General features: G+C 39.1%; 1 protein-coding gene across 4 annotated transcripts in view; it reads left to right on the top strand.

Annotated features, from left to right (window-relative positions):
* The window catches only part of LOC100073168 (multidrug and toxin extrusion protein 2), an 89674-nt gene that overhangs the window by 48970 nt on the left and 15522 nt on the right, over positions 1 to 25182 (top strand). For all 4 annotated transcript variants that reach the window (XM_070228293.1, XM_070228294.1, XM_023653613.2 and 1 more), the window contains 2 exons: positions 8330 to 8438; positions 9203 to 9278. In XM_070228293.1, the coding sequence (XP_070084394.1) occupies positions 8330 to 8438; positions 9203 to 9278 (185 nt within the window). The remainder of the gene's footprint in view (positions 1 to 8329; positions 8439 to 9202; positions 9279 to 25182) is intronic.

The following is a 25182-nucleotide window of genomic DNA, read 5'->3' as shown; positions in this document are numbered from 1 at the left end:
AGAAATCTAGAAATGATTCAGGTGGGAGAGCAAGGAGAACTCTTAAGATTTTTTTTTTTAAATGAAGAAATTCTACAAGAAATACTGTCTCAGTCAGGAAAAGCAACATAAGAATAATGGGTATCCCAGTAGAAGAAGAGAGGGAGAAAGGAACAGAGAACTTATTTGAAGAAATAATAGCTGAGAACTTCCCAAACCCGGGGAGGAAACTGGATATACATGTACATGAAGCTAATAGGATGCCTAGTTATCTCAACACAAAAAGACCTTCTCCAAGGCACATTATTTTAAAACTGTCAAAAGTCAATGACAAAGAATATTAAGGGGGGCAAGACGGAGGAAAATAACTTGCAAAGGAACCCCCATCAGGATATCAGCAAATTTCTCAGCAGAAACTCTACAGGCTAGGAGAGAGTGGGATGATATATTCAAAATATTAAAAGACAAAAACTGTCAGCCAAGAATATTCTACCGAGAAAATTACACAGCAGATATGAAGGAGAAATAAAGGCTTTCCCAGACAAAAACTGAGGGAGTTCATCACTAGACCTGCCTTACAAGAAATGTTGGAAGGATCCTTCCTACCTGAAACAAAAAGGCAAACGTTTGTGAAGCCTTGAGCAAGGTAATAAATGAGCAGACAGAATCAGAAGATTACAACTCTACATTGAAATAGGTTAGTAAACAAATATAAAGGCTAAGGGGAAAGAAAGCATCTGAAATAACTATAACCACTTCAATTTGGTAACAAACTCGTAATGCAAAAAAGCATAATTTATGGCAACAAAAATATAGAAAAGAAAGAGGAAAAGAATGGAACCTGCATAGGTTACTGGAGATAAGATGCCCTCAGCAGAAAAAGGATTGTCATCTATGAGATCTTTTATAGAAACCTCATGGTAACCACAAAACAAAAAATCAAAGCAGAGTCACAAAACATAAAGAAAGAGAAAAACGTCACAGAAAACCATCAAACTGAAATACCACACAGAAATAAAGGAAAAGGAAACACTGCAAATATAGAACAACCAGAAAACAAAAGATAAAATGGCAGTATTAGGCCCTCATATATCAGTGATCACTCTAAATGTCAATGGATTGAATTTCAGTCAAAAGACACAGAGTGGTTGGATGGATTAAAAAACAAGACCTAACAATATGCTGCCTCCAGAGGACCCATTTCAGCTCTAAAGAGTAGGCTCAGAGTGAAGGGATGAAAGATGATACTCCAAGCAAATGGCAACCAAAAGAATGCAGGTATAGCTATACTTATATCAGACAAAATAGACCTCAAGCCCAAGAAAGATAACAAGAAACAAAGATAGATGTTATATAATAATAATGTCTTCCACCAAGAAGACATACACTTATTAATATATATACTTCTAATGTCAAAGCACCAAAGTGTATACAGCAAGTATTATTAATGATCCTAAAGGGAGATAGTGACAGCAACACAATAGTAGGAGACTTTAACATCCCGCTTACATCAATGGATAGATCCTCCAGACAGAAAGTCAACAAGGAAACATTGGCCTTAAATGAAACACTAGGCCAGATGGACTTAATAGATATATATATAGAACATTCCATCACAAAGCAGTGGAATACACGTTCTTCTCAAGTGCACATGGAACATTCTCAAAGAGACCATATACTGGGAAAGAAAACAAGCCTCAATAAATTAAATACGTTTGAAGTCATGTCACACATCTCTTCTGAGCACAATGGTATGAAACTAGAAATCAACTACAAGAAGAAAGCTAGAAAAGTCACAAATATGTGGAGACTAAACAGCATGCTACTGAACAGCTATTGGATCAATGAATAAATTGAAGGAGAAATAAAAATATACCTGGAGACAAATGAAAATGAAAACACAGCATACCAAAGCTTATGGGATGCAGCAAAAGCAGTACTAAGAGGGATATAAATAGCAATATAACCCTACCATTTAATAAACTAGAAAACTCTCAAATAAACAATGTAACACTATACTTAAAATAACTAGAAAAAGAAGAACAAACAAAGCCCGAAGTCAGTAGAAGGAAGGAAATAATAAAAATCAGAGTGGAAATAGGCTAAGTAGAGACTAAAAAGACAATAGAAAGGATCAACAAAATTAAGAACTGGTTCTTTGAAGGGATAAAATTGACAAACCCTTAGCTAGACTCACTTAAAAAAAAGAGAAGGCTCAAATAAATAAAATCAGAAATGAAAGAGGAAAACTAACAACAGATACCACAGAAATATGAAAAATTATAAGAGAATACTATGAAAAGCTATACACCAACAAATTGGATAACCTAGAAGAAATAGATAAATTTGTAGACTCATAGAACCTCCCAAAACTGAATAAAAAAGAAATAGAGAATCTAAATAAAGCTAATCACAAGTAAAAAGATTGAAACAGTAGTCAAAAGCCTCCCGAAAAACAAAAGTCCAGGACCAGACATCTTCTCTGGTGAATTCTACCAAACATTCAAAGAAGATTTAATACCTATCCTTCTCAAACTCTTCTGAAAAACTGAAGAGGAGGGGACCCTTCCTAATTCATTTTACGAGGCCAACATTACCCTGATGCCAAAACCAGAAAAGAACAACACCAAAAAGGAAAATGACAGGCCATTATTGCTCATGAACATAGATGCGAGAATCCTCAACAAAATATTAGCAAATTGAATACAACAATATGTTAAAAGGATAGTACACGATAATCAAGAGGGATTTATTCCACGGACACAGGGATGGTTCACCATCTGCAAATCAAACAATGTGATGCACCACATTAACAAAATGAAGAGTGAAAATCACATGATCATCTCAGTAGATGCAGAGAAAGCATTTGACAAGATTCACCATCCATTTATAATTAAAACTCTCAAAAATATATATAGAGAGAAGGAATATATAGAATACATAGAAGGAAAGTACTTCAACATAATAAAGGCCATATATGACAAACCCACAGCCAACATCATACTCAACAGTGGAAAACTGAAAGCTATTCCTCTAAGAACAGGAACAAGACAAGGATGCCCACTCTCGCCACTGTTATTCAACATAATACTGAAAGTCCTAGGCAGAGAAATTAGGCAAGAAAAAGAAATAAAGAGATCTAAATTGGAAAGGAAGAAGTAAAACTGTCACTATTTGTGGATGACGTGATTCTATAGAAAACCATGAAGAATCCACCCAAAAACTATTAGAAGTAATTAAGGAATACCGTGAAGTTGCAGGGTACAAAATCAAGGTAAAAAAATCATTTGCATTTCTATACACTAGTAATGAACAGTGAAAGAGAAATCCAGAATACAGTCCCATTTCCAACTGAAACAAAAAAAATAAAATACCTAGGAATAAATTTAATCAAGGAAGTGAAAGACCTACACACTGAAAACTATAAGACATTATTGAAAGTAACTGAAGAAGACATATAAGAAGTGGAAATATATTCCGTGCTCATGGGTTAGAATAATAAACACAGTTAAAATGTCGATATTACCTAAAGTAATCTACACATTCAATGCAATCCCAGTCCAAATCCCAATGGCATTTTTTCATGGAAGTAGAACAAAGAATCCTAAAATTTATATGGAACAACAAACGACCCCAAATAGCCAAAGCAATACTGAGAAAAAAGAACAAAGCTGGGGGTATCACACTCCCTGATTTCAAAATATACATAGCTATAGTAATCAAAACAGACACACAGATCAATGGAACAGAGTTGAGAGGCCAGAAATTAACCCACACTTCTACGGACAGCTAATTTTCGACAAACGAACCAAGAACATACAATGAGAAAGGGAAGTCTCTTCAATAAATGGTGTTGGGAAGATTGGAAATCCACATGCAAAAGAATGAAACTAGACCACTATCTTACACCATACAAAAAAATTAACTCAAAATGGGTCAAATATTTGAATGTAAGACCTGAAGCCATAAAACTCCTAGAAGAAAACATAGGCAGTACACTCTCTGACGTCAGTCCTGGCAGTATCTTTTTGAATATCCTGTCTGCTCAGGCAAGGGAAACAAAGGAAAAGATAAGTGAGACTACATCAAACTAAAAAGCTTCTGCCTGGCAAAGGAAACCATCAACAAAACAGAAAGACAACCCACCAACTGGGTGAAAATATTTGCACAGCATATATCCAATAAGTGGTTAATATCCAAAATATATAAAGAACTCATACAACTTAACAACAGCAACAAATGAACAACATAATCCAAAAATGAGCATAGGATACGAATAGACATTTTTCCAAAGAAGATATACAGATGGCCAACAGGTACATGAAAAGATGTTCAACTTCACTAATTATTAGGGAAATGCAAATCAAAACTGTAATGAGATATCACCTCACTCCCATCAAAATGGCTGTAATTAACAAGACAAGAAATAACAAGTGTTGGAGAGGATGTGGAGAGAAGGAAACCCCCATAAACTGTGAGTGGGGTGCAAACTGGTGTAGTCACTGTGGTAAACAGTGCAGAGATTTCTTTAAAAACGGAAACTAGAAATACCATATGATCCAGCTATCCCACTACTAGGTATTTATCCAAAGAACATGAAATCAACAATTCAAAGAAATTTATGCATCTCTGTGTTCATTGCAGCATTATTCATAATAGCAAAGACTTGGAAGCAACCTAAGTGTCCATCAGTAGATAAAGAAGATGTGGTGTGTATATATATTGGAATACTACTCAGTCATAAAAAAGGGATGAAATTGTGCCATTTGCAACAGCATGGATGGACCTTGAGGGTATTATGCTAAAGAAAATAAGTCCGACAGAGAAAGGCAGTTACTATATGACTTCACTCATATGTGGGAGATAAACAAACAAACACACACATAGATATGGAGAATTGATTGGTGGTTACCAGAGGGTGGGGGGAGGGTGAAAGGGGTGAAAGGGGCACATATGTATGGTGATGGATGGAAACTAGACTTTTGGTGGTGAACAAAATGCAGTCTATACAGAAGTCAAAATATAATGATATACATCTGAAATTTATATTATATTACATTATGTTATAAACCAATGTAACCTCAATAAAATAAAATAAAATAAATATAGTGTTGGAAGAGAACTCTTTGGATACCCTGGACTTCCAGGAAGATGGACAAGGGAGTCCTCAGGCAAATTAAGCCTGAACTATTGCCAGAGGCAAGAATGATAAAACTGAGGCTGTCCTCCTTTGGGCATGTCATGAGAAGGCAGGATTCTTTGGAAAAGATAATAATGCTGGGAAAAGTGGAAGGAGCAGGAAAAGAGGAAGACCAACTATGAGATGGATTGACCCCATAAAGGAGGCCATAGGCCTGAGTCTACAGGAGGTCAGGAGGGCCGTTGCGGACGGGACACTGGACTTCACTCATTCATAGAGTCGCCAGGAGTTGGGGCTGACTTGATGGCACATAACACGCAAGTTTCTTATAGGCAACGTATAGTTGGGTCTTGTTTTCCCTTCTGACTGTCTCTGTTATTAATTGATGTCTTTAGACCATTCCTTGTTTTAATTTGTGTCCACTGGTTTTGAGACTTTTTTCTAACGTGCTGCACAGCCGTCATACCAAAAATGTTTAAATTATCCTCATGAATTAAGTCTCCAGTTTCTTTGATCCTATTTCTTCTGCTTTCTTAGATTCCTTTAAAATGTTTTTGAAGTATTTCGTCAAAGAACTTTTTCCTGAAGGTAAACTGTGAGCCCCACACATTTGAAAGAGTCTTTATTTTCCCCTATGCTTGTTTAATAATTTTGCTGAGTATAGAATTCTAGGTTCAAAATGTTTTTCTCTCAGAATTTTTAAGGTGATATTCTATGTTCTCACGGCATTTGGAGTTACTAATGTAAACTCCGATCTTCATCTGGTTCTTGTTCCTTTGTGACAACATGATGTTTGCTCTTTGACAGTTTTAGCATTTCTGTCTTTATCTGTGTCATTCTGAGGGTGTATCTCTCTGCGGGTACCTTTTTACTTATCCTGCTTGTTAGCACTTGGTATACCCTTTCAGTCTGAAGACTTTGTCTTTCTCAACTCTGAGAAATTTTTAAAGTATTATTCTTTCTCCCTTTTCTGTACATTTTTTCTATTCTCTCTTTTTAAATTTCCTAATAGGTGGAAGTTGACCTCCTGGATTGATCTTGTGGTTTTTAACCTTTTTCTTCCATTTTAAAAATCTATCTTTTTGCTATTAATTTTCTTTTAGTTTTGTTTTTAATTTCCAAGAACTCTTTCTTTTTGTCTTATAATTCCTTCTTCATAGGAACCTGCGCTTGTTTTCTGCTGCATTATCTTTTAAATATCTTAAGATATTACATTGAACCTTCAGACATTCTCTTCTGTTTCTGGAATCATCTCTTTGTTTCCTCTGAGGTCAGTTTGTCTTTATTTATCTTAATCTTTTTTATAGTTATGTCCTTTGGTTTTCCTCAAAGATCTGGTGATCCTTATCAGCCCGTTTGTACTTATGAATGAGTGAATATATTGATTTATAAAATAAACAGCTGGCCTGGCTTTCCTCTCCTGTTATTTGGGGATTTTTCTCCAACAGACGTCTCCTGTGTACGGGAAGAAGCAGTGGGGAGCCGAGCACTAAGGTGGTGTCTATCACATGACATCTTCATTTTAGGGTTTATGAATGAGGAGCAGGGAGCAGGCAGCCTCACCCCACCTCCCATGTCCCGTATATCCATCCCCCAAGACAAAACAAGAAGAGGTTGGTTCTGAGGTCTCACACCGCACTGAGGTCTCTCACGTGGCTTTTCCATTTTAGCGCAGTCTCTGTGTGTGGGGAGTCTGAGGTCTAGATAGGCAATGGCTGTGCTGTTTGTAACCCTCTAGTGAAGCGGCGTGAGTACTGCTCATCACTGCCCTGATGGACTTGAAGCCTCAAGCTTCCTGGGGCTCCACTGGGAAGAACCAGCAGAATCCCACCTTCTCCTGTTTGTATGCTGGACTTTGGCTTCCTGTGGTTCTACCCCTGGATCGTGGCACCTGCTTTCCCTCTTCCAGAAGCTGGTCTGCTCTCTTATTCTCAGTGTTGTTAATGTATTTCTTGTCTGTTAAGCATCTTTAACTGGTATTTTAATGGTATTTGAGAGGGAAGGGAATTAAGCATACGAGCTAGCCATTCATCTTGAACTGGCAGCCAATTATGTATACTTTGGGCACGCAAGTCTCGTAGATTTTTATATAGTCAAATCCATTGTTTTTCAAGTTCTTAATCTTAGCAATTTAATATGTAGTTATTATCAACTCAACTTAGGCTCGTTCTCAAAACAATAACAAATTAGAAGGTTCTTGGGAGGATGCTGCTTCTAGTAGGAAGAGAAGTTAAAGCTGACATATAAATTATTAAAAGCAGACACGAGGGGCCAACCCAGTGGCACAGGGGTTCAGTGCACACGTTCCGCTTTGGCAGCCCAGGGTCCGCCGGTTTGGATCCCGGGTGCGGACATGACACTGCTTGGCAAGCCATGCTGTGGCAGGCGTCCCACGTATAAGGTAGAGGAAGATAGGCACGGATGTGAGCTCAGGGCCAATCTTCCTCAGCAAAAAAGAGGAGAATTGGTGGCCTCAAAAAAAAAGGCAGACACAAGAGCTAAAACCACAGTGTTCCATACAACCCAAACAGCCCTTGAGGGCAGCACTATATTACAGAATAACAATAGGGGGTCAAAAGGATGACCCTGAAGGTTGAATAATGGTGTATTTAAGAAACAGGCAAGATTATAGCTTCAGATTTCTATAATCAATGATTAAAGTAAAGCTTTGGTATCTGAAGAGACCTATTTCATTTACTAGGTAATTAGACATATGGAATACTGGGCACATAATGTATTGTTGTGGAGTCAGACTCCATCAATGTTTATTGAATTCCTACAGTGTGCCAGGCTTCATTCAAAGTCTTTTTCATATGGTTCACTTAATTTTCACAGGTTATTTCTATTTGTAATACATTAAACCTTATGTTGTAGAATGTAGCTAGGTTGAATTAAGTCTTGATAGTGTGTGTTTAGCCAATAAAGGAGATGCTTCACCCTCAAATCTGGTGTCATTAAGAGGTTCTACTCTGATACCTTTGATACAGGTAGCAGTCAGGGCAGCCGTTACACTTCTTTAGCAAAGAAGAAATTGGGTATCAGCAAGGCTGAGCAATTTGTTTACAGTCACACAGCCAGGGTGTAGTATAAGCAGTTCTAGAATCCAGATTTCTGACTCTGTCTAGGGTTTGCCTACACTTAGACTCTAGTGCAAATAGTCTAATTTTCAGGCCCTCTGACTTCTTGTGATTTGTGATTGTTCGTTCTCAGGTGCCCCTTGGCTTTGGTGTGGCAGCCAGTGTTCGCGTGGGCAATGCTCTGGGGGCCGGGCATGCTGAGCAGGCTCGGCACGCCTGCATCACCGTTCTCCTGTGTGCAAGTGAGTAAAGGACTTCTGCTCTCTGCGTCCATATTGGGTTTCATCTGATAAGTTAAAATATATATATCAGAATTTCTCTAGGAATTGACTTATATACATAAACTCAACTAAAATCTGTATTCTTTGTGCTCTTTCCAGTTTACTTAGTTAAATAAAGCTTCTAATTATGATTTTCTGTTACTAGGTACCAACAAAATAATGTTACGCTTGGTACTGTTGAAATCATTTCAAAGGCAATTCTTATCTTATGCAGGCTTATTTTCTGACCAATGTCTGTGTTACCCGTTCTCCATGTTCCTGGACCACTGCCCCCTCTGGCAGTTTTTTTTTCTCCTCAAAGCCCCAGTACATAGTTGTATATTCTAGTTGTAAGTCCTTCTAGTTCTTCCATGTGAGCCACCACCACAGCATGGCTACTGACAGATGAGTGGTGTGGTTCTGCACCCGAGAACCAAACCCAGGCCACCAAAGTGGAATGCGCTGAACTTTAACCACTAGGCCATCTGGGCTGGCTCCCCGTGGCAGGTTTAATGTTCTGGAATCTGAGCAGTAAGAGAAGATTCTGATTGTACTGACACCTTATTGAATATCTTTTCTGAGTCTGCCTTAGAAAAAGGAGTCAGAATCACCTGACCTTAGTTGCTCTTTTCATAATTATTACATTTCTTAAATCACCGACACAAATATCACATGAGAAGTCAGTACTAGGACTTATGAAACTCTGGAGAATTTTCATTTCCTGTGGCTTCTTCTGTATTTTCCAGGTGTTGGTGCACTTGTAGTGGGTGTTTCACTTGCAGCTTTGAAGGATGTGGTTGCCTATGTATTTACCAGTGACAAGTATGTACCATGTTCTAGAAAAATGTTTTTAGTTTTATACATTCTTTCTTCACTACACTTTTCCGATTCTGACAGGTAAGTAACATTTTACTTCATGGGAAAATCTGCATTACAGCCAGGAATGAAAACCACAGTACTAAATGTAATGAATTTGAATGATGGAAACCTGTGGATATCATCCCCACTCCTCCAGTACCCGATTTATCAACCCTGAGTGCAGTGTCTCTTGTGCTCAATGCTGGTTTTGCTCAGAGTTACACAGAAAGAGCACATAGAATATCGTCATCCTCAGAAAGGCACCTCGCAGCCCAGGGCATGCTGACAGTGTGCACACCTGAATCAAATGGGCAGAATTTGCATGAATTAGTGACCCAAACTTAGGTTGAATTTTATTGCATTTTCTGTAATTATGTGTTTGCATAATTATTTAGGTACAATATGTCTTTTGCTTAGACCCAAATCCTCTTTATGAAAAAGCTCCAATAATTTGTACCAGTTGCCTTGGATTACTCTTATGAAGAAATTCAGTTTTATCACTTTCAAGTGCACTCTCCTAGTTCATCTGACCTCATTGGTTTTAGACCAATGCTTAAACATATTCTTATAAAATCTTAGGACTAAGAAGATGTTCAGATGGAGTAATAGGGACTGGGTTTACCCTCCTGCCTTAAACAACTAAAAAACTATGCAAAATCCATGGTTTTTTTCTGAAAAAAACTTTCTTTTCTTGGTCACAGTGGTTTATAACATTATATAAATTTCAGGTGTACATCATTATATTTCAACTTCTGTATAGACTACATCATGTTCACCACCAAAAGTCTACTTTCCCTCTGTCACCATACATATGTGCCCTTTACCCCTTCTCCCCCCGTCCATCCCCTTCCCCTCTGGTAAACACCAGTCTGCTTTCTGTGTCTATGTGTGTTTTTGTTTATCTTTCACATATGAGTGAAGTCATACAGTAATTGTCTTTCTCCATCTGACCTATTTGGCTTAGCTTAATACTGTCACAGTCCATCCATGTTGTTGCAAATGGCATGATTTCCTTTTTTTTTGCAAGGAAAGATTCGTCCTGAGCTAACATCTGTTGCCAATCTTCCTCTTTTTTTTGCCTCCCCAAAGCCCCACTGCATGGTTATATATCCTAGTTGTAAGTCCTTCTAGTTGTTCCATGTGAACCACCACCACAGCATGGCAGCTGACAGGTGGTGTGGCTCTGTGACCAGGAAATGACCCCAGGCTGCCAAAGCGGTGAAAGTGCCAACTTTAACCAGTAGGCCATCAGGGCTGGCTCATGACTTCTTTTTTATTGCTTAGTAGTAGTCCATTATATATATATACCACATCTTCTTTACTCATCCATTGATGGGCACTTAAGTTGCTTCTAAGTCCTGGCTATTATGAATAATGCTACAGTAAACATAGGGTGCACATGTCTTTTTTAATTAGTGCAAAATCTGTATTTTTAAAAATATTTTGTATTTTTTTCAAACATGGGACAACTGGCAGCACAGAATAGTAATGCCTGAGAGGGGAAACAAATGACAAGAACCCAGCTTACCAGGAGGGAGTTTCCAGGCCACAGCACAGAGGGAAACCCAGCAAACCCCATCCATCTCTCTAGGTTGAGGAAATGGAGTTGAGTGTTCCAAGAGGCTCCATGGCTAGAGTTCTTAAGGCAGAGTACCAGATGGGAGGGAGCTCCCAGAGAGAGAGCTTTGGAGAGCTGCCAAGGGTAGCCCTCAAGTCTTCAGCGACTGTGAAGCTATGCATTGCATGTGAGGACACTACTTGAGGCCAGGGAGAGGGGGGAACACCTGAAAGGAGCAGATGGGACAATCCCTGAGCTCAGAAAGGGCTGGGAAGAGTTTGTGTTGTCACCAGCCAGAATGAACAAAACTTCATAATGCACGAGACAGCTGGTGGAGTTCTCAGAAGGATCTTGCCTCGATAGTGGAGGAAAATGAGCCCTAGAATGAAGACTGCTCTGGTCCTGCCTAACAAAGCTTAAAAGAAAACCTCAAAAGGATCACACTCTTTCTGAGAAACTTAACTGCATCACAGCTCAAGAGTACTTAAAATAATACAAGAATATGTAGTACCCAACAAAGTAAAATTCACAATGTCTGCATCCATTTAAAAATTACTAGGCATACAAAGAAGCAAGAAACTAAAATCTGTAATGAGGAGGAACATCAATAAATTTAACTGACCCAGAAATGAAACAGGTGATAGAATTAGTACACAGGGATATTAAATGTTTTTATAGCTATTTTTAATATTTTCAAGACGGTAGAGGAAAACATGAGCATGGTAAAGTAAGACATCAAAGATTTTGGGAAAAAACAGCAAGAAATTGAACTTACAGAGCTGAAAAAAATGTCTGAGATGAAACTACATTGGGTGAGATTGACAGCGGATTAGACACTATAGAAGAAAAGGCTGGTGAACTTGAAGATATAACAATAGTACATATCCTAAATGAGATGCAGAGAGAAAAAAGACTGGAAAAATATGAACAGAGCATTAGTGAACTCTAATTGGCCTAAAAAGCATGTAACGAGAGTTGTCAAAGCAGAGGAGAGGGAAGAGGGGACAGGAAAAAAAATTTGAAGAAGTAATGGCAAAAACTTTCCAAATTTGACAAAAAATCTTAGCATTAAAAGGATCTAAAAGGAGTGACGTCAGCAACATGGCATAGTGAGCAGTTTTCTGTGTCTCTTCCCCCTTGAAATACAACTAAATGGACATTCATTGATCAACGAAGGATACTCACACAGCACTGCAGGACGCCTGAGACCCATGCTGCTATACATCGGAAGGTGGATGGACTGGCCCTGGGAGGAGGTGGAGAATGGTGAGAACTCTGTGGCCCCCAGACAGCCTAGTACCTGTGAGCAACCCTATCCCAGCTGACACACGCTCTACCACCACTGCAGCCCCAAGGGTGGATGTGCATCAGCACAACTGTGGAAACAAGTGACTGCAGCCCTAAGCCCCCCATGATTACCCTGTGGACCAGTGGGAAAATCCATGGTCCCACAGTGGCCACAGGGAGAGTCTCTGGTTGGCCCTAGTGGAGAGGGCCCGCCCACCAAGCACAAAGGCTGGATGACCTTGGGGCTGGAGTGGCTCGGCTGGGTGAGCTACCCACCAGCTGCATTAAACACCCATAGCTCTGCTGCAGCCCCAAGGGGGCAAGTGAGATCCAGCAGGACCATACGAGTGGGCAGTGACAATCTGGAGCCCCAATGTGATTGCTTCTTGGTCCAGGGGGAAAATCCACAGTCCCACAGTGCCCCAGGGAGAGTGTCTGCTTGTCCCTAGTGGAGAGGCCCCACCCACCATGTACAAAGGCTGGGTGACCTAAGAGCAGAATGGCGTGGTTGGGCGAGCTAACCGCTGGCTGCATTAGCTGCCCATAGCTCTGCTGTGGCCCAGAGGGGGCAAGTGAAATCCAGTGGGACCAGACCGTGGCAGAGCTGCGAGTCTGGGTGAACCAGCTCCCAGCTGCCACAAAAGCCCATAACACCACTGCAGTCCCTAAGGGGGAAGTGCATCTAGGCAGGTCTGTGGGAGCAGGCAGCAACAACCCAAAGCCCCCATGTGATTGTTCCCACAGTTTACAGGAGACTCGACAGGGCCATGGCGATCCCAAGGAGGGGCCCAGACTCAGTAACAGCTGACAGGGATCCTGGTTTGTGCAAATTAGACAGCTGCTACCTCCTCCCCTGCCAGTGGAAGTAAGTGGAAACAGGAACCAAATTCTTACCTCTATGTGGAGGCACAAATCCACGCCATCAAGCAGTATGAAAAAATATATTAAATCTCCAGAATAGAAGGAAAATGACAAGTACCCAGAAACAATCCCAAAGACACAGAAATCTATAACCTAAATGACAGAGAATTCAAAACAGCTATCATTAAAAAAACTCATTGTGTTAAAAGAGAATACAAATAGACAACTCATCGACTTCAGGAGGTATATCACAAAACAGCTTGATACTATAAAGAAGAACCAATCAGAAATGTTGGAGATGAAAAACACAATGGAGGAAATTAAGAAAAATCTGGACTCCCTGAACAGTCGGGCTGATAATGAGGAGGACAGAATTAGCAGGCTGGAGGACAGGAATATAGATAGCTTCAGACATAGGAGGAGAGAGAACTAAGACTAAAAATAAATGAAGAAACTCTCCAAGAAATATCTGACTCGATTAGGAAATGCAGTGTAAGGATTATAGGTATCCCAGAGGGAGAAGAGAAGAATGGAGCAGAAAGCTTGTTCAAAGAAGTAATAGCTGAGAACTTCTCAAACCCTGAGAGGGAGCTGGAAATACAAGCAAAAGAAGCCAATAGGTCTCCTAACCATATCAGTATAAAAACACCTTCTCCAAGGCATATAGTAGTGAAGCTTGCAAAAGTCAATGACAAAGAGAAAATATGAAGGGCAGCAAGGCAGAATAAAATAACCTGCAAAGAAACCCCTATTATGCTGTAAGCAGATTTCTCAGCAGAAACCTTAAGGCTAGGAAAGAGTGGAATGATATATTCAAAATTCTGAAAGGCAAAGACTTTCAGCCAAGAATACTCTATCCAGTGAAAACATCCTTCAGATATGATGAAGAAATAAAAACTTTCCCAGATAAGCAAAAGTTAAGGGAGTTCATCGCCACAAGACACCCCCCCCCCCAAGAAATGCACAGGAAGGCCCTCATACCTGAGAAAAAAAAAAGGAGAGGAGGTACAAAACCCTGAGCAAGGAGATAAGTAGAAAGACAAAATCAGAAAATTGCAGCTCTCCATCAGAACAGGTTAGCAAATGCTTAAGTACAACATTAAAGATAAAGGGAAGGGAAACACTAAGAATAAATATGATCTTGTCATTTTAACCACAAACTAACAACACAAGAAAAAAAGATCTGACAGTAACAACTTAGAAGGGGAAGCGGAAAGGGATGGGACTGACTTAGTCTAAGGAAGTAAGAGGCTATCAGAAAATGGACTATCTTATCTGTGAGATACCACGTGGTAACCACTAAATAAATAATTAGAACAGAGACACAAGTTACAAATAAGGAGGAAACTAAGAAAACCAACAGAGAAAAATACCTAACAGAATTGTTAGTCCAAAATTCATGGGATGAGAAACAAAGGAAATGCAGGAGAACTGGAAAACAAGTGATAAAATGACAGCCTTAGGCCCCCACGTTTCAGTAATTACTCTGAATGTAAATGGATTGAATTCTCCAATCGAAAGACACAGAGTGGCAGGATGGATTAAAAAACAAGACCCAACAATATGCTGCCCCCAGGAAACACACCTCAGCCCTAAAGACAAACACAGACTCAGAGTGAAGGGATGGAAGATGATACTCCAAGCTAACAGCAAACATAAGAAAGCAGGTGTCGCCATACTTATATCAGACAAAGTAGACTTCAAGGCAAAACAGGTAGAGAGAGACAAAGAGGCGCAGTTGATAATGATAAGAGGGACACTCCACCAAGAAGACATAGCACTTATAAATATATATGCACCAAACACAGGAGCACCAAAGTATGTAAAGCAACTATGAACAAAACTAAAAGGAGACATCAACAACAATACAATAATAGTAGGGGACCTCAACACCCTACTGACACCAATGGATAAATCATCCAGACAGAAAGTCAACAAGGAAATAATGGAATTAAATGAAAAACTAGATGAGATGGACTTAGTAGATATATATAGAACACTCCATCCAAAAACAGCAGGTTACACATTCTTCTCAAATGTGCATGGAACATTCTCAAGGATAGACCATATGCTTGGAAACAAAGCAAGCCTCAACAAATTTAAGATGATTGAAATAATATCAAGCATCTCTTCTGACCATAATGCTGTGAAACTAGAGATCAATTACAAGAATAAAGCTGGGAAGGGGACAAAGATGTGGAGATTAAACAACATGCTACTGAACATGAAATCAAAGGAGAAATCAAAAAATATCTGGAGACAAATGAAAATGAAAATACACTAAACCAACTCATTTGGGATGCAGCAAAGCGATCCTAAGAGGGAAAATCATTGCAATACAGGCTTACCTCAATAAACAAGAAAAACCTCAAATAAGCAATCTCAAACTACACCTAACAGAATTAGAAAAAGAAGGACAAACAAAGCCTAAAGTCAGTAGAAGAAGGAAAATAATAAAAATTAGAGCAGAAATAATGAAATTGAAACAAAAAAGGTAGTAGAAAGATCAATGAAACAAAGAGCTAGTTGTTTGAGAAAATAAATGAAATTGACAAACAGGCTCACTAAGAAAAAAAAGAAGACTCAAATAAATAAAATCAGAAATGAAAGAGGAGAAATCACAACGGATGCCACAAAAATACAAAAGATTATAAGAGAATACTACAAAAAACTATATGCCAACAAATTGGACAACCTAGAAGAAATGGATAAATTCTTAGACTCTTAGAACCTCCCAAAAATGAATCAAGATGAAATAGAGAATCTGAACAGACCAATCACAGGTCAAGAGATTGAAGCTATAATCAAAAACTTCCCCCAAAATAAAAGTCCACGACCAGACAGCTTCTCTGGAGAGTTCTACCAAACATTCAAAGAAGATTTAATACCTATCCTTTTCAAACTATTCCAGAAAATCGAGGAAGATGGAGCACTTCCTAACACATTCTATGAAGCCAACATCACCCTGATCCCAAAACGAGACAAGGACAACACAAAGAAGGAAAACTGTAGGCCAATATCACTGATGAACATAGATACAAAAATCCTCAACAAAATATTGGCAAACTGAATACAGCAATACATCAAAAAGATCATACATCACGATCAAGTGGGATTTATACCAGGGACAGAGGGATGGTTCAACATCCACAAGTCAATCAACATGATATACCACATTAACAAAATGAGGAATTAAAACCACGTGATCATCTCAATAGATGCAGAGAAAGCATTTGACAAGATCCAACAGCCATTTATGATAAAAACTCTTAATAAAATTGGTATAGAAGGAAAGTACCTCAACATAACAAAGGCCACATATGAAAAACCCACAGTCAACATCATACACAATGGGGAAAAGCTGAAAGCCATCTGTCTGAGAACAGTAACAAGACAAGGGTGCCCACTAACCACCACTCTTATTCAACACAGTACTGGAGGTTTTGGCCAGAGCACTTAGGCAAGAGAAAGGAATAAAAGGAATCCAAATAGGGAGTGAAGAAGTGAAACTCTCACTGTTTGCGGATGACATGATCTTATGTGTAGAAAACCCTAAAAAATCTATTGGAAAGCTACTAGAAGTGATCAACAATTACAGCAAAGTTGCAGGGTACAAAATTAACTTACATAAATCAGTAGCATTTCTTTACTCTAATAATGAACTAAAAGAAAGAGAACTCAAGAACACAGTCCCATTCAAAATCACAACAAAAAGAATAAAATATCTTAGAATAAATTTAACCAAGGAAGTGAAAGACCTGTGCAATGAAAACTACAAGACTTTCCTGAAAGAAATTGATGATGACATAAAGAGATTGGAAAGACATTCCATGCACATGGATTGGAAGAATAAACATAGTTAAAATGTCCATACTACCTAAAGCAATCTAAAAATTCAACGCTATCCCAATCAGAATCCCAATGACATTCTTCGCAGAAATAGAACAAAGAATCCTAAAATTTATATGAGGCAACCAAAGACCCCAAATTACTAAAACAATCCTGAGAGAAGAGAACAAACTTGGAGGCATCACAATCCCTGACTTCAAAACTACTACAAAGCTATTGTAGTCAAAACAGCATGGTACTGGTACAAAAACAGGCACACAGATCCGTGGAACAGAATTGAAAGCCCATAAATAAAACCACACATCTATGGACAGCTCATCTTCGGCAAAGGAGCTGAGAACACACAACGGAGAAAAGAAAGTCTCTTCAACAAATGGTGTTTGGAAAACTGGACAGCCAAGTGTAAAAGAATGAAAATAGACCATTCTTTTACACCATTCACAAAAATAAACTCAAAATGGATCAAAGACTTGAAGGTAAGACCAGAAACCATAAGACTTCTAGAAGAAAATATAGACAGTATACTCTTTGACGTCAGTCTTAAAAGGATCTTTTCGGACACCATGTCTTCTCAGACAAGGGAAACAATAGAAAGAATAAACAAATGGGACTTCATCAGACTAAAGAGCTTCAGGATTGAAACAAAAACACAACCTACCAACTGGTAAAAAATATTTTCAAATCATATATCCAACAAAGGGTTAATCTCCATAATATATAAAGAACTCACACAACTCAACAACAAAAAAAATCAAACAACCCGATCAAAAAATGGGCAGGGGATATGAACAGACATTTCTCCAAAGAAGATATACGCATGGCCAATAGGCACATGAAAAGATGTTCATTATCGCTGTGCATCAGGGAAATGCAAATCAAAACTACACTAAGATATCACCTTACACCCGTTAGAATGGCTAAAATAGCCAAGAGAAAAAATAGCAAATGTTGGAGCAGTTGTAGAGAAAAAGGAACCCTTATACACTGCTGGTGGGAATGAAAACTGGTGCAGCCACTATGGAAAACAGTATGGTGATTTCTCAAAAAATTAAAAATAGAAATACCGTATGACCCAGCCATCCCACTGCTGGATATCTACCCAAAGAACCTGAAATCAGAAATTCAAAGAGACTCATGTACCCCTAGGTTCATTGCAGCATTATTCACAATACCCGAGACATGGAAACAACCCAAGTGCCCATCAACTGATGATTGGATAAAGAAGATGTGGTGTATATATATACAATGGAATACTACTAAGCCATAAAAAAGGATAAAATCTTCATTCACAACAACATGGATGGACTTTGAGGGTATTATGTTAAGCAAAATACAATCACCTGTCTTACATTGGAATTACTCTAAAACGTCCTTGCTAGGTTGTCCAATTCATACTTTCATAACCTGAGTGATGAGCAACTTGCTACCTCCCAAGGCAGCTTTGAGTCTCAAGACACGTTATTTTGAGCTGAAATCTACAGAAGCCCACCCATAATTTTCACCCAGTTCTTCCAGTTCTTGTGCTTGTGAGAGTATAAATCCATTTCTGAGTTACAGCCCTCTTTTTTTTTTTTTTTTTTGAGAAAGATTAGCCCTGAGCTAACTACTGCCAATCCTCCTCTCTTTGCTGAGGAAGACCGGCCCTGAGCTAACATCTGTGCCCATCCTCCTCCACCTTATATGTGGGACACCTACCACAGCATGGCTTTTGCCAAGTGGTGCCATGTCCGCACCCGGGATCCGAACTGGTGAACCCTGGGCCCCCAAGAAGTGGAACGTGCAGACTTAACCGCTGAGCCACCAGGCCGGCCCACAGCCCTCCTCTTCTCTACTCCTAAGTTCTATCTGCCTCCTGGGTGAACTCAACATACATGGATGAGCCATCCGTTGTCCCAGCCCCTCATTCCAGTGCCCTAGTCCTCACTCCGGTAATCTCAACCCTACCTCAGGCACACTCCCCTGTGGGCATACTTGGGGCTTTGTCATCACATATAACTATTCCATCTCCAGTCCTTCAGTTGGCCACAACTCCAGTGCTTCCAACATGCTCTTTTTTTCTATTTATTTGTTTTTTTATTGTGGCAACATTGGTTTATAACATTATATAAGTTTCAGGTGTACATCATTTCAATTGCTGTGTAGATTACATCATGTTCACCACCCAAAGACTAATTACCATCCACCACCACACGCATGTGCCTAATCACCCCTTTTTCCCTCCCTGATCCCCCTTCCACTCTGGTAACCACCAATCCAATCTCTGTCTCTGTTTGTTTGTTGTTGTTTTTATTGTCTACTTATGAGTGAGATCATATGGTATTTGACTTTCTTTCAACCATGTCTTATAGTTTTCAGTGTACAGATCTTCCACATCTTTGGTTAAGTTTATTCCTAGGTATTTTATTCTTTTTGTTGCAATTGTGAATGGGATTGTATTCTTAATTTCTCTTTCTGCTACTTCGTTTTTAGTGTATAGAAACGCAACTGATTTTTGTATGTTGATTTTGTATTCTGCAACTTTGCCATATTCATTTGTTATTTCTAAAGGTTTTTTAGTGAATTCTTTAGGGTTTTCCATATATAGAGTCATATCATCTGCAAATAGTGACAGTTTCAGTTCTTTCTTTCCAATTTGGATCCCTTTTATTTCTTTTTCTTGCCTGATTGCTCTGGATAAGACTTCCGATACTGTGTTAAACAAGAGTGGTGAAAGTGGGCATCCTTGTCTTGTTCCTGTTCTTAGAGGGATGGCTTTCAGTTTTTCTCCATTGAGAATGATATTAGCTGTGGGTTTGTCATATATGGCCTTTATTATGTTGAGGTGTTTTCTCTCTATACCCATTTTATTTCAAGTTTTTATCATAAATGGATGCTGTATCTTGTCAAATGATTTCGCTGCATCTATTGAGATGATCATGTGATTTTTATTCTTCATTTTGTTAATGTGTGTATCATGTTGATTGATTTGCAGATGTTGAACCATTCCTGCATCCCTGGAATAAATCCCACTGGATCAGGGTGTATGATCTTTCAAAAGTATTGTTGTATTCGATTTGCTAGTATTTTGTTGACATTTGCATTGATGTTCATCAGTGATATTGACCTGTAATTTTCTTTTTTGTGTTGTCCTTGTCTGGTTTTGGTATCAGGGTCATGTTCCAACATGCTTTTACAGCTACATGTACTTAAGACAATTCTTCAACCTTGGCCCCTCCAGTCTGTTAACAGCTCTGGTCTTGCACTCTTTCTCAATCCATCATGACATTCCTGCCTTTACTTCTCTCCTTATGTAATTTAGTTGCCATGGCCCATCATTTTGGTAACTCTCTTGCTAGGAACCTCAATTCCTTTGACCATCTTATATGGCAGAACCCCAACCTGGAAGAACCCAGTTGCACATTGTCTGTGCCAATAGCTGATCACTTTTGGAAAAGTCACAGAAGAATGCATATTGCTTCTACTAGAAACTTATGACAACCAACCACATTTAGACCCTCTGCATTGCTTATCTTGCCTTTCTTTGGTCATCTCACTGTCTATCACTGCAATCCATATTATACCTTCTCCACTTTCCTCAAACCACTAACCCTCCCTACTATCCTCAGTCATCACTCTCAGCAAATGACTTTGCCTTCTCCTAGGTTTATCCTGCTTGGTGTTGAGTTTCGTGGGTATGTAGATTCATGTCTCTCATGAAATTTGGGAAGTTTTCAGTCATTCTTTCCTCAGATATTTTCTCTGCCCCGTCCCCTCTCTCCTTCCCTTCTGGGAGTCCCATTATGTGTATGTTGGTGTACTTGATAGTGTTTCAACGGGTTTCTGCATCTCTGTTTGTTTTTCTTCATTCGTTTTTCTTTCTGCTCCTCAGACTGAATAATCTCAATTGTCCTAGCTTCAAGTTCACCGATTCTTTCTTCTGCCAACTCGAATCTACTGTTGAGGCCCTCCAATGAATTTTTCACTTCAATATTTGGAGTTTTTGACTCCACAGTTTTATTTTTTGTATAGTTTTTATCTCTCTATTGATAGTATCTATTTTGGTAAGATGTCATTCTCATACTTTCCTTTAGTTCTTCAGACATGATTTTCTTGAACTCTTTGAACATATTTAAAATAGATGATTTTAAAGTCCTTTTTAGTGAGTTCAAAGTCAAGGCTCCCTCAGAGACAATTTTTATTTATTGTTTCCCCCCCCCCCCATGTATGGGCCATACTTTCTTGTTTCTTTACATGACTCATAATTTTTTGTTGAAAACTGGACATTTTTTATATTACAATGTGGCAAGTCTGGAAATCATATTCTCCCCCCACCCCCAGGGCTTATTTTTGTTATTGATTCTTGTTGTTCGTTTGCTTAGTGACTTTTATGAACTAATTCAGTAAAGTTTGTATTCTTTGTTGGGTGTGGCCGCTGAAGTCTCTGTTGCATTAGCTTAGTGGTCAGCTGATTCATGGACAGAGATTTTTGTATTTATTTAGCTATTGAGATAACATTGGTTTGTAACATTATATGAATTTCAGGTGTGCATCATTATATTTCAGTTCTGTGTAGACTACCTTTGGGTGGTTTACCGCCCAAAGGCTAATTACCATCCATCACCTTACACATGTGCCCCATCACCACTTTCACCTTCCTCTCTCCTCCCTTCCCCTCTGGTAACCACCAATCTAATCTTGGACAGAGATTTTCTTAAATGCTTGCATCCCAAACATCTCCCCCTCTTTGCTGAAGGGCTCTCTGTACATGTGTCAGGGCGTACCTTTAACACTCAGCCAGGCAGTTTGCAACTTGGCCTTCACCTTCGTTTCCTGCTTGTGTAGAGCCTCAAGTTGTGCCAGAGGTGAGAGCTTAGGCCTTCTCTGGTCTCCCTGAGCATGTGCACAGTCCTATGCAAGCACATGATCTTCCAGATTCCCAGGACTCTAGGAAAGTCAAAGCTTTCAAAGTCCCTACAAGTATCTCATTCCCCAGTCTTTCCTCCCAAGCTTGTTGGTTAGTCTATTGTTTGCCTCAACTATTACCCATTGCCTCAGGCAGCAGCAACTACAACATTAACATGTAAATGTTTTTGACAAGCATCTCCCAGAGATCAACTTTAACATTGGGCAAGTTTGAGTCAGATGAAACAAAGACAGCCTTTCAAATGGTGTCTTCTACGGAAACACCAGACAGGTGGATCTTTCTGTGAAATAATAGCTATTCTTTGGGAATGAAGTTTTGAAGGAGTTCACCCCATTCTTCCTCTTCCAGTCTTGGAAATGTGGACTGTTATTTTTCAAGATTACCACTGCGCTGGGAGCAGGAGATGATACTAGAGTAAGTTAAAAACACCACAAAGCTGTGGTTACTAAGATTCAGCCATTTTTCTGCAATAAGTGCCCCCAGGTCACTGCAAGCCTTTGGTTAATTTCTAGAGTTCTCAAAAAATTGATTCTGACAATATTTACCAGTTCCTGATATTCTCTTCTTTTCCTGTGAATGGGCCATACTTTCCTGTTTCTTTGTATATACTTTGTAATTTGTTGTTGAGAACTGGCCATTTTGAATATTGTAGTGCGATAACTCTGGAAATCAGGTTCTTCTCCCTCCCCAGGCATTGCTCGTCTTTTTTTTTTTTTTAATAGAAACCATTTTTATTTTTTTTAAAGATTTTATTTTTTCCTTTTTCTCCCCAAAGCCCCCTGGTACATAGTTGTATATTCTTCGTTGTGGGTCCTTCTAGTTGTGGCATGTGAGACGCTGCCTCAGTGTGGTTTGATGAGCAGTGCCATGTCCGCGCCCAGGATTCGAACCAACGAAACACTGGGCCGCCTGCAGTGGAGCATGCGAACTTAACCACTCGGCCACCGGGCCAGCCCCGGGGCATTGCTCTTCTTGCTTGTTGTCATTGCTGTTCTGCAGTCGTCCATTTGTTCACTGACTTTTCCAAACCAGTTTTTACAAAAGACTGTGTTCCTTGTCACGTGTGGTGTCCGTTATCTCCACACTCAGCCAATGACCTGACAGAGATTTCCTTAAATACCTTGATCCAATAAGAAAAGAGTTCTTTAAAAAGGTTCTGTCTCTGTAAATTACTCACCAGGCACTGCCTGGGAAGGTGCTTCAGCCCAAAGGGGTTGAGACGGTGGCCAGTCTCTGTGCCAGTCCCTTAGTGAACTGCCTGGTCGATCAAAAGATAAAACCCTGGTTTTTTTGTTTTTGTTTTTTTGTTTTAGTTTATGGCAGCTGTTCTTTTTTTTTTTTTATTGAGTTATTGATAGGTTACAATCTTGTGAAATTTCAGTTGTACATTAATGTTTGTCAGTCATGTTGTAGGCACACCACTTCACCCTTTGTGCCCACCCCCCACCCCACCTTTCCCCTGGTATCCACTAAACTGTCCTTAGTCCATAATTTTAAATTCCTCATATGAGTGGAGTCATCCACAGATTATCTTTCTCTCACTGGCTTATTTCACTTAACATAATTCTCTCAAGGTCCATCCTTGTTATTGCAAATGGAATGATTTGTTCTGTTTTGCAGCTGAGTAGTATTCCATTGTGTATATGTACCACATCTTCTTTATCCATTCGTCTGTTGCTGGACACTTAGGTTGCTTCCACATCTTGGCTATTGTAAACAGTGCTGCAATAAACATTGGGGTGCATAGGACTTTTGGGATTGCTGACTTCAAGCTCTTTGGATAAATACCCAGTAGTGGGATGGCTGGATCGTATGGTAGTTCTATTTTTAATTTTTTGAGGAATCTCCATACTGTTTTCCATAGTGGCTGCACCAGTTTGCTTTCCCACCAGCAGTGTATGAGGGTTCCTTTTTCTCCGCAACCTCTCCAACATTTGTTGCTATTAGTTTTAGATATTTTTGTCATTCTAATGGGTGTAAGGTGATATCTTAGTGTAGTTTTGATTTGCATTTCCCTGATGATCAGTGATGATGAGCATCTTTTCATGTGCCTATTGGCCATCTGTATATCTTCTTTGGAGAAATGTCTGTTCATGTCTCCAGCCCATTTTTTGATTGGGTTGTTTGATGTTTTGTTGTTGAGTTGCGAGAGTTCTTTATATATTATGGATATTAAGCCTTTGTCAGATATATGACTTGCAAATATTTTTTCCCAGTTAGTGGGTTGTTTTTTTGTTTCAATCCTGTTTTCATTTGCCTTGAAGAAGCTCTTTAATCTGATGAAGTCCCATTTGTTTATTCTTTCTGTTGTTTCCCTTCTCTGAGAAGGCATGATGTCCAAAAAGATCCTTTTAATACTGATGTCAAAGAGTGTGCTGCCTACGTTTTCTTCCAGAAGCCTTATGGTTTCAGGTCTCATCTTTAGGTCTTTAATCCATTTTGAGTTTATTTTGGTGAATGGTGAAAAAGAATGGTCAATTTTCATTCTTTTACATGTGGCTTTCCAGTTTTCCCAGCAACGTTTGTTGAAAAGACTTTCTTTTCTCCATTGTATGTCCTCAGCTCCTTTGTCAAAGATAAGCTGTCCATAGATGTGTGGTTTTATTTCTGGGCTTTCAATTCTGTTCCATTGATCTGTGCACCTGTTTTTGTACCAGTACCATGCTGTTTTGATTACTGTAGCTTTGTAGTATGTTTTGAAGTCAGGGATTGTGATGCCTCCCGTTTTGTTCTTTTTTCTCAGGATTGCTTTAGAAATTCGGGGTCTTTTGTTGCCCCATATGAATTTTAGCATTCTTTGTTCTAATTCTGTAAAGGATGTCATTGGGATTCTGATTGGGATGGCATTGAATCTGTAGATTGCTTTAGGTAGAACGGACATTTTAACTATGTTTATTCTTCCAATCCATGTACATGGACTGTCTTTCCATCTCCTTATGTCGTCATCCAATTCTCTCAGAAAGGCCTTGTAATTTTCATCATATAGGTCCTTCACTTCCTTAGTTAAATTTACCCCAAGGTATTTTATTCTTTTTGTTGCGATTGTGAATGGTATTGTATTCTTGAGTTCTTTTTTTGTTGGTTCATTACTGGAGTATAGAAATGCTACTGATTTATGTAAATTGATTTTATACCCTGTAACTTTGCTGTAGTTGTTGATTACTTCTAACAGTTTTCCAATGGATTCTTTGGGGTTTTCTATATATAAGATCATGTTGTCTGCAAACAGCTAGAGTTTCACTTCTTCCCTCCCTATTTGGATTCCTTTTATTCCTTTTTCTTGCCTGATTGCTCTGGCCAGGACCTTCAGTACTATGTTAAATAAGAGTGGTGATAGAGGGCATCCTTGTCTCATTCCTGTTTTCAGGGGGATGGGGTTCAGTTTTTGCCCATTGAGTATGATGTTGGCT

The sequence above is a fragment of the Equus caballus genome, chromosome 11, assembly GCF_041296265.1.
Source record: "Equus caballus isolate H_3958 breed thoroughbred chromosome 11, TB-T2T, whole genome shotgun sequence".
NCBI classification, from domain to species: Eukaryota; Metazoa; Chordata; class Mammalia; order Perissodactyla; family Equidae; genus Equus; species Equus caballus.
The sequence above is the reverse complement of the archived record's forward strand: the minus strand, read 5'-3'. Positions and strand labels throughout refer to the sequence as shown.